Below are 11,569 nucleotides of genomic sequence, written 5' to 3'. Positions count from 1 at the left end.
TTATTCTTTTATTCATAGTTATATAAGTTATGGAATTATTGCCTGGGGTAGTACTGATCAAAGCAAGTTACAATGTCTCCATCGCCGTCAGAAACATGCGATCCGTGTAATTAATTTTGCGGATCGGTTCTCAAATTCCTCAATATTTTTCAATCAAATGAAAATCCTCAATGTTTATAAACTAAACGTATATAAAAATTTATCTTTTGTTTATATGTGGAAGTATGATTTATCTGCCCTAATTTTTAAAGACCTTTTTATTTTGAAACCATTAAGCAAGTTTAACATGAGGAATAATAACTATTTAAATAAACCACTCTGTCGAACAAAGTTCAATCAATTCTGTATCACTTATCGTGCAGCTCATCTCTGGAACAAAATTATTTTGCCTAACTTCGGCTTACCCCTAACTTATTCTGTTTTTAAAATTAAATTAAAAGATCTCATTCTCTCTATTGAAAATATCTTAGAATATTTTTAATTTGTCTTATGATATATAATAATTTTGAAATGTATGTTCAATCTTTGTTTTATACTTGTTGACAATTTGTTCCTATTTATCTAAGTACTATTTTAATATTTTTATGTTAATTTTTTACGTTCTCTTATTGTAAAAAGGCGTTTTTATAAAACTTTACGTACTCTGTTTTGTAAAAGGTATCTGACGATAAGATCATTTGATCTTCTTTTAGAAGCCTTGTTTGTATTTGAAAAAAGTATGTAATTTATATATATTACGTCAAATGTAAACAAAAACTTACGAAAAAAAAAAAAAAAAAAAAAATATTATATATATATATATATATATACATATATATTATTGATTTTCGGTTCCGGTTTCGATTCCTTGTCCTGGTTTATTTTCTGTTCCGGTTCCGGTTATGAATAATAAAAATCAATTTTCGGTTTGGTTTCGGTTCCGGCAAAATATTAGTTCCGGTCTATCACTAGACTTTGGGTTTTAGTGAAAAGAAGCTCACGACACATGAAATAATTACAAAAGTTTGTTTTTATTGAGTTTTATTCTACTTTTGGTTTTACATTTGTATTCTTAACTGAACTCATAACTTGAGTTCAGTTAAAAATGAAAATATTTAAATACTCATAATTTTTAGTCTAACACATTTCATAAACCGTGCGTCGGATTTACATAACTTTTCACTATTGAAAAGATAACGTAACTTTTTTTATTTTAACAATTTTAAAAAATTAGTTGAGAAAAAGTACATTTTCTATTTGCTTGGGAAGATATTGCCTAAATTTTACCGAGCTATTCAATATGCCCCAACGGGATAAGTTAAGCAACTGTACGGGGCAAGTCAAGCAATTGATGAATAAATGAATATTTTTGGTAAAAAAAAAAGTATTGCTATTTTCCAAAATAGAGAAGGTGTGCCCACAATTTAAAACACAAGCTATCAAATATATTAATCTAATCGCACTTTGAAAACATTCAACGATCTTGCTTCTATGAATTTATTTGGTAACAAATTCCAATTATTACAATCTCTGTTGGTGAAGAAATTATATCTTGGGAAACACGATGGTACATATTCTCTCTCTAACCTGTATTTGTTGCCCTGAACTAAAAAAGCCGGGCCTGAACGAGTCAATGATGATGCCGATTGTGGATTTTTGTACTAGCTTATTTGGTCAATATTTTGCTTAAATCTGTATTTCTTTATAAGATCTCCTCTTGCTCTTCTTTTTTCCAATTATTTTAAACCAATTGCTTTTAGTCTTTTTTTTTTAAGAAATCGTTTTAAGTTGTGGAACTAACTTCGTTGCTCTTCTTCGCACTTTCTCTAACGCATTAATATCCCGTTGTAAATAAGGTTTCCATGCAGGTATATCAAACTCAAGAAGCGGTCTAACAAATCTCCTATATAGTAATTTCACCGTTTCCACATCAAAGTATGTAAATGTACGTTTAATTAGACCCAAAGTTTTCTGCGCTTTTGCCATCGCTGAAATCATTTGATCATGTCATTTAAGTTCGGATGAAATAACCACGCCTAAATCTCTTTCACTTACTGGTGTATCTAATTATGCTATTCGCCGTCATTGGTCATACTAATTTTAATAGTATAATTTATGTTTTTTTAATTTATTAACATAATAAATTTAAAAAACATAAATTTTACTGTTTTTTTAATTTATTTACATAACTTAAAAAAACAGTAAAATTTGGGGTCAAATTTTACTGTTATAACTAAGATGCAATAAAAATAATGCACAGTAAATATTCTTTAGTGTGAATTTATCGACATAATGACGAATTATTGAAGGTGTGCCGTAAGCTCGAGTTAGTTTCTTGCGTAGCTCATCAATATGAAAATTCCACGAGAGATTGCAGTCAATCAAAACACCGAGATATTTAAAAACTTTTGTAGGATATAACCGTTTATTATTAATCTTAATTTGAATTTTAGAATTGTTGTTTTAATTGTGTTTTTTTCTAGAAGATGAAAAAAAGATTAGATCATCTTTTTTGTGTTTAAACATATTAAGTTAGCATTTAACCAGTGAACAATACCTTTTACATCCGAATTTATGTTTTTACATAGAGAATTATACGATTTGTTGATATGCAATAGGTTTGTGTCATCAGCAAAAAGATGAAATGACGAGAAGCGAATAGAGTTGTTTATGTCATTAACATAAATTAAGAACAAAAGAGGACCAAGAACAGAACCTTGAGGAACACCGCACTCAACAGATTTATTAGTAGAATTATAACCATTAATACTCACAAATTGTTTCCGATCTGTAAGATAAGAGCGAAACCAGCCACTTTCAACACCACGAAAACCATAGTGTTCTAATTTAGAAATCAAAATGTTATGATCAACAGTATCAAAAGCTCTTTGTAAATTTGTAAAATACCACAAACAAAATAACCAGTGTCGAGAGCTTTCCTGATTTTTTCAGTTATACTTATCAGCGCATGGCAGGTAGAATGTTTTGAAGGAAAACCAAATTGAAATTCATTTAAACAGTTAAAAGAGTTAAGAAAAGAGTGCACTCGAGAATATATAAGTTTTTCAAGAAGTTTACTAATGAGAAATAGGTCTGTAGTTAGTAGATAAAAATTTAGAGTTTTTAAATATTGAAACAATACAAGATAATTTTAGAACATTCGGAAAAGTTCCATTTAAGAATGATATATTAAATAGTTTAAAAAGAATATTTGAAAATTCATAGTTAAAATCGATAAGAATGTTTGTGGGAATGCTATTTGGGCCTATTGATTTTCTCGGCTTCAAATTAGACATAAGAGGTGAAACTTCAGGAATATTTGTTGGAGGATTAGGCTATGTAAATTTGGATATTTAAGATATTTTGTATAGTTTAGACGAAATTTGTATAGCTTAGACGAATGAATATTGGATTTAAGTTTTTGTGCGACGTTTGTAAAAAAAGTGTTAAACTTTTTAGAGATAAGATTTGGTTCAGTTATATATGTGCCATTATCTTGTAAACAATTGGGAAATGAGTGATTAGAGTTTTTGACATTTATTAAGTTACTAATTCCATTCAGAATTTCGCGAAGGTTTTTTACATTTTCTGTAAAGTACTTTTTAAAGTGCATTTTTTTACTGAGCTTAATTAAGGTAATTACCATGTATTTATATTGTTTGAAACCAGTTTTAAACTTGTTTATATTCCTAATATCTTTTGATCTTAAAATTTTTTTTAAAAGATTGTGTCGATTTGAATCGATTTTAAGATTCCCTTTGTAATCCAAGGTTTAAATCGACGCTTGAAGTTCTTAAACCTAATTTTTTTAAGTGGGGCTTAGCGGTTCAAAATCAAGGTTGTTTCAGAAATAAATGTTCGGAAACAAGAGTTAACATCACTGTTCTCTATAAAATTATCCCAATTAATTCTTAATAAATCTGATTTGAAGTTTATTTTATTAAAATTTTTAAAATTGCAGCGATATAAATTGTGATTGCGTGGTATAAATAACTTATTAAAATTAGGACAAATACAAAATTGAGGTAAGTGATCAGAAACTGAAGTTGTCAAATTTCCTGAAATAATTTCATTAGTTATTAAATTAGAAAAAGTATTGTCAATGATTGGAGCAGAGTGGTTAGTAATTCTGGTAGGCAAAGTGATAAAAGGGCGAATATTATAAAAAGAAAGCAAGTTTAAAAAATCAGACGTTGCAGTGTCATTATTTGATTGTATCAGATCAATATTATAATCACCTAGTAAGAAAACCGATTTATTTTCAATATTTATTTTTTGAAGTAGGACAGACATGATAATTGTAAAATCGCTTTATATCCATGCAAGGGTGTTTATAAATGCAACCAACAATAATATTAGATTTTTTAGAAAAAATTATTTCAACAAATGTTGGTTCTAAATAATGTGGTGTATAAATCATTAAATCATCTCTTCGTTTATATATTAACTTTTTTGATACGTATAATAATGTACCTTCACAAGAAGGTTCAGTTGGTGTGTGCTAAATGTTGTAGTTATCAATGAGGATTGGATGAATTGATGGTGTTCCTTTTTTTAATCGTGTTTCAGTTATACCAATAATGGAAAGTTCAAAACTCATTAACAATAGTAATACGTTTAACTCCTCAGAGTGTTTTTGCAAAGATAATATGTTTAGATGAAATAAAGAGAGAGCATTAATTTTTTCAAAGTTTAGTGAACAGAATTTACTTATATCATAATATTTGCAAACTATGTCTATTGACGCATGGGCTTCTTCATCTGAATCTAAAACATGAGATGAAACATAATCATTAATTTGATTAAAAACTTTATTTAAATGAGAAGACGGAAAGAGATTTATTGACGGAGGTAAATCATCAGTTATAAGAATTTTGTCAGCAGAAAATAGTAATTTGAATTTGTTATCTGGTACATTTGTAAATGGAAATACACTCGTTGTACAACTTACACAATGGCGCAGTGAGCGACTTAATTAGAGTAAATTGTTCTCAGTATCAAGCCTGCTGCATTTTGAATGAGTCCAAAACAAAACAAATATCACATTGAATTGGGCGGCAACTTATTCATTTTTTTTACACAGATGAAAGTTTAAAGCCATAGTTTAAACTAGTGAAAATGAAATTACAGTAAAACAAATAGGCAACTGCAATATAATGATTATAGCTTAATTAAACGAATAAAAAACTTTATAATTTATATTTAAACGAATAAAAAACTTTATAATTTATATTTAAAAAAAAATTATAAGTTAAGAAACTAGTTATTAGTTTTGTAAACTAATAATATAATAATAAAACAAATATTTATTATAATATAACAAAATAGATAATCTAATGATACAATAATAAAACAAATATTTATTATAATATAACAAAATAGATAATCTAATGATACAATAATAAAACAAATATTTATTATAATATAACAAAATAGATAATCTAATGATAAACTAGAATCTAAAATAAATATAAATAAAGGATATGTATATATATATATATATATATATATATATATATATATATATATATATATATATATATATATATATATATATATATATATATATATATATATACCATAACACCAAAAAAGAAAATTGATTAAAAATATCTTCTTCTCTTTTGTAAGGTGCGATAATTTTAGCCATGGTTGCCTTTAATGAACCAGCGGATCTATATTAACTTGTTTAGTTATTGACTAAAAATTGTTTCATCATTTTTTTAGGATGATTAGAGCGTGAGTTATTGTTCACTCTATCCCTTAGACCTAACATTTTATTCCTCCTGCAGAACAGTCTTTACATTCATTTATGATTCTCACTCAATGACATCATCTACAACCTGTTTTTATTTTCGCATCTCCCAGGTCTACGTAACTGGACGGCTCCGTTGGTCACTTTTTGCCACCATTGTGTCGCATAAACAAACAAATTCATTATTATTGTTGTTATTATCAACTGTAACATGAAATTTATAGAGTTTCTAATAAAGAAAAAGAAAAAAAAGTTATAAAAAACAACGCACGTGATCTTGATAAAATGCATTCAGCTTAAAAAATTGAGCTAATGTTGATGCTGTTTCTATAACATTATATTTTTAGGGGATTATTAGGCAGAGGCGATTTTACAAATTAAATGTGTGGGGGAGGGGGGGTTAAATCCTTAAAAACCGTACCAACTGGCTCCTGATAAAAAAAACAAAACACCAAAACTAAAATTCACTCGACTGAAATGTCTCAAATACCCAACTAACCGACTATCTCACTCAAAAAACCGCCCTTGCCACCCCTACCCCTCCCATATCCACACACACATATGCGCGCACTTGTAAAATCGTCTCTGTTATTAATGTTAATAGTCAGCTTCCTGTTCTATTGGCAAATGAAGCTGCTTAAAAGAATATTAGGATAGTAACTACAAATAATTGTTTCCATAATTTCAATTTCATTTAAAACTATGAAAAGTATAACTAAAGTTAAGATTTTAAAAAATGGAGAAAATTTGTACAAAAATAGCAAAGAGCAAAAGAGTTTTTTTTTTTTTCAAAGTTCCATCATGTTCCATTAATTTATTACCTTTTATTAGACTTTTTTAAACTTCGATGCTGGTATTCCAGTCAATGTTATTTCAATAGATTTTGGTAAAGTTTTTGAAATAACTCCACACAAACCCTGATAGCTTAGAAAACATTCAATGTTCTTAAATTTATTTAAAGACAATGTGTAACGAAACGTCAGACTGATCTTCTTAATGCTAACAATTGGAATAAAAACAGGCTGCTGTTTAACATATTAAAACGTGTAGTCGTGCAATATGGCCTTACCAGCAAAAAGATTTTGTTTTACATAAACGGTAAGCAGATGACGGAGAAACAGTGAGAAATCTTAGAGTGCTTATAGTGCTATCAAATATGTTAGTGTATATATTTAAAAAGAGCGCTCAATGTTCTTATAAAACAGAGCAGCAATAAACTACTAAAAAAACACTGAAGGAGAAACTGATTGTAGAAGCTAGCTCAAGTTTGATAAGTTTTTTTTTTTACTAATTTACATATATATATATGTATATGTATATATATATATATATTTAATTTTATTGTTAAGGTGCCCCAAAAAGACCGAACGGTCTTGTCACAGAGTGCCGCGTAAGTGCATTTAACTAGGAAGTTCGCACCTCCTTTCTTACCGTAATGCGAATATAAGTCCAGAGTTCGTTTCGAACCTGGATCTCCTGCTTCTAAAGCACGCGCTCTAACCACTGCGCCACGGCTGCACAAAAAACTAATTATGTTATATATATATATATATATATATATATATATATATATATATATATATATATATATATATATATATATATATATATATATATATATATATATATATATATATATATATATATATATATATATATATGTATATATATATATATGTATATATATATATATATATATATATATATATATGTATATATATATATATATATATATATATATATATATATATATATATATATATATATATATATATATATATATATATATATATATATATATATATATATATATATATATATATATCGGTTGGGCTCAGTATTTTCTGGCCTCTATATATAGCCTATAACTCGAAAGACACTTAAATTTTTTTAAATGGCGTTTTATATACATATACTTAATTGTATTGGTGCTTTACTATTACTATCAGTTTATCATTCCAAAATGAGTAAAAAAGTGTATGATCGGAAAAAGTTTTGGAAATTTTTCTTCAATATCCTACCAACTCACATTCAAAAACTGCAAAATTTAGTAACAGACACGTTGAAGTGATACAAGAAAAATCAAACTATCGAAATAAAAAGAGGCTGTGGGAAGATAAAAGGTTTTATTAAACAAAAACAATGTGAATTCGATCAGATGATCAATTATAAAAAAACCATGCCAATCACAAAAAACCCTTGCCAAAAAGTTCAATTGCAGTCGTTTCCTTGTCAGAAAAGCACTCAACAGCAATATCTGAAGCAATCAATTGATGAAGAATAAAAAGCAATCCCCATGCAGGGAGGTTTATCAAACTTTTGAACAAAGAAAATTTATGCGTTATCGAAGACAACAAAACGTACTGCAAAAAGGATTTCTTACAGTTGTCCAGCAACCAATATTATTATTATTCTATGTCAGCAACAAGTTTAAATATGCTCAAACTAAAAGCTTGTTCCAAAGTCCTCGTGTGACTAGCAATTTTCTCTTATGACCTTAAGAGTGCTCCACTCATCACTCGAAAGACTTTGACTAAATCACTGAATATCTTGAGAAATGTCTTTTATCACTTATTAACAAACATTACTTTTTGATATAGGGAACATTTAAAAATTATTCATTTAGACTTATTTTAAAATTCATTGTCGTTTATTATATGTACAAACATATACTGCACTTTTTGATATTAGGGAACTTTTAAAAAGTTAAATTAATTGCTCAAAATTATTCTTTTAGGCTTATATTAAAATTCATTGTCATTTATTATATGTACAAACATATACTACACTGCCTTTGGTTGCAATGATACATATACGCAACATTAAGTTTTAGTTTTTGGTTGCAATACGCAACATTAAGTAAAGAAAAGTTCAACAAATTTTATTCAGTCCGAAGGAGGCGTTGCTGATGTTCTACGTTTAAAAATATTTTTAAACTTTTTTTTGAACTCTTTTTGCTTTGAAAAGTATATAACAGGGTTTATACAGGAGTTGACTTGCATTAGAAACAGAGAGCATAAGTAAAAAATATTGCTGGAATGTCTGCTATATTCTACTTTAATTAATTCCAAGAACATCCAAATATTTAGCGGAAATATACAAGCAAAATAACATGCAATTAAGACAGTAATGGACTTAGCTAACTTTAAATGTATGAAATGTTTTCGGAAACTCTCGGCATTAGGATGACGAATACCTTCAGCATCGGAATGAATATTGAGCTCTGCAGGACAATATTTTTTAGAACTGTTATATTTTTTGTAAAATAGATCTTTTTCTCGTTTACGCACTTCTCTTGTAATAAGTAAATAAAACGTCACCAAGGCAATCAACGGAAGTGTGTACATAATTATGCATAAGATAGAGTAGAGCATGTATATTCTTTTAGTAATCGGAATCAAACCTGGAAAAACCCACGAAAATACTATTAAAAAAATAGCCTTATTAATTGTCATATACTTGTTATAATTTGATAGTTTTGTCAGCAACAAATATCGATCGTATGATACCAAAGCCAATGTGAGCAGAGATGATCCGACAAGAAAAATTAGAAAATAACCGCGAATAAAATTTGCTGTACAGTCTTTCGATATTTCAACATCGAAAAGCTGCAAAACTGTGATCGGACCAAGTATGAGACCAACAAGAACGTCAGCAATGGCAAGTGACAGTAAAATATGGTTTGACGCCGATTTTTTCCACATTTTGATAAGAATCGTTAAAACCAGAACGTTGCAAAACGTAGCTGCACATGTAGCTATACAAAGCAAAATTCCAAAAATAATACCATTTTCTAAATCTAATGGCTTTGTATGCGAACAAATTACGTTCATTCTATCATGACCTTTATTTGCATCTTTTCATTTCACTTATGTTTTTTTCTGAATTTCAAGAAATAAATACAAACATGTTTTGCAACATAAGTGATGTCATCATGATTTCATTTTCCTTGAAGAAATAAAGAAAAACACTTTATATTAAATAAATTATACAGTTTTTAAAGCGTTTTTTATTTGCCATTTCATTTATAGAAAATTTTTGAAAAACGTATTATACTTTAGATTTCATTTTAAATGTTTGTAACTAGGGTAGTGTTTGTAACTAGGAACTTGGATAAAAACAAAAACTTATTAAAGTGCGAATACAATTGAATAAATTGAAAAATCATTAGAAAATATTTAACTAGTGTTTTATTTACAACTTTCAAACTTTGAAACTAAATTAAATTTGATATTTTTAACAAAAAAATTGTTTTATTTACTAGAGACGGATGTGAAGTATTCAATGAAAAATATGAGTAGGATTATGTAAAAAGGCGTAAACTATTTGTCATTTATAAGCAATTCGGAAGGAAACTACAGTTGTTGTTCGAAAATTTTAAGAATGGAAGCATAAGGCTAGACTAAATGTTTTCTTAATATTCTTTTTTGTTTTCACTTTGGAAGGAAGTTATAGCTCTTGTTCAAATATTTGAATCTTGACAACATAACCCCAGATTTAAAATTTTCCTTTTTTTTTAATATATTTTTCTTGTAGCTTGTATACATTTATACACTAAGTGGGAAACTTCTTCCGTTTTTTACTTATATTTGAATTTGTTTTTTTAAAGGTTGAACTGTAAAAGTCATTTCCTCAATTTTAAAAATAGATTTCTTATAATGGATGTTAAAACCATTTTAAACCCATAATAAAAAATTATTTCCAAATTTTCCTAAATTGGTTTAATCTCTAAGCTTTTAGTCTGAACCACGTTTTTGAATTAAAAAAACAGCGTATAAACTTAAATTTTCTAAAGTTTTAGACACAATAAACGCTTTTGAACTTCAATCTTGAGAAATGTAAAACTATGCATGATAAAAAGAAAATCCTAGACATGCGTGCAAGATAGAAGGTATTGATATTTAAGGTAGACATGCGTGCAAGATAGAAGGTATTGATATTTAAGGTAGACATGCGTGCAAGATGGAAGGTATTGATATTTAAGGTAGACATGCGTGCAAGATGGAAGGTATTGATATTTAAGGTAGACATGCGTGCAAGATGGAAGATATTGATATTTAAGGTAAAGACGTACAAACATCAGTTTGTACGTCTTTAGCAAAAATAAATAAAGATATGTGATATGGGGAAATTTTAAATGGGAACATCAAATTAAGATAAATATATATTATCATATAAACTTGACAAGTATTTTATTTAAATTCACATTAAGTGAGTAAAATTTTTCTTTTTAGACAAATTTTTATTTTCTTTGATAATTAATGTCTACAATAAGAGTTGTGTTGTTACCGTAAAAATGTGTTTTTTTTTCTGAATTAAAACCTAAATTATAAGTAAAAAGTTGCAGAGAAAAAATTAGTAATACAAAACTTTTTATCTACCGTCTCCTAAAATATTTATTTTTGAAATTGTTTTATTTAAAAATTCAAAAAATGAAGCAAACAAGATAATTTCATTCTTGCAATATGGTTCCGGTATGTATATATATATATATATATATATATATATATATATATATATATATATATATATATATATATATATATATATATATATATATATATATATATATATACATTTTTGCTGCCATTAATACTACATCTCCTGAGACTTGAAGTTACTCATCTTTTAGAGGATTGCTAAGTTCACTTTACAATACAGTCTTCTTGATACGATTTTTTTGCGAGAAAAAGTGCGTATAAAACGTAAACTTTGATTTACAATCTTTAACTTAATTTAGAGGGTGCTTGAAAATAAAAAACAAAGAAAAACATGTTACTCAACATCATGTTTAGACTCGTTAAAAATTAATAACTATAAGACTCACTTATAATA

General features: G+C 27.4%; 1 protein-coding gene across 1 annotated transcript; it reads right to left on the bottom strand.

Moving 5' to 3' along the window:
• Positions 1-7,830: 7,830 nt before the first annotated feature.
• LOC124809820 (alpha-1A adrenergic receptor) lies at positions 7,831-9,722 on the bottom strand. Its single transcript, XM_065819916.1, has one exon. The coding sequence runs from the start codon at positions 9,565-9,567 to the stop codon at positions 8,620-8,622; it is 948 nt and encodes a 315-aa protein (XP_065675988.1). The 5' UTR covers positions 9,568-9,722; the 3' UTR covers positions 7,831-8,619.
• Positions 9,723-11,569: the final 1,847 nt, after the last annotated feature.

This window comes from Hydra vulgaris, chromosome 15 (assembly GCF_038396675.1).
Source record: "Hydra vulgaris chromosome 15, alternate assembly HydraT2T_AEP".
NCBI lineage: Eukaryota > Metazoa > Cnidaria > Hydrozoa > Anthoathecata > Hydridae > Hydra > Hydra vulgaris.
The sequence above is the reverse complement of the archived record's forward strand: the minus strand, read 5'-3'. Positions and strand labels throughout refer to the sequence as shown.

Bases quoted from the DNA above. Each gene is read 5' to 3' on its own strand.
- LOC124809820 (XM_065819916.1), bottom strand. From the start codon at position 9,567: ATGAACGTAATTTGTTCGCATACAAAGCCATTAGATTTAGAAAATGGT.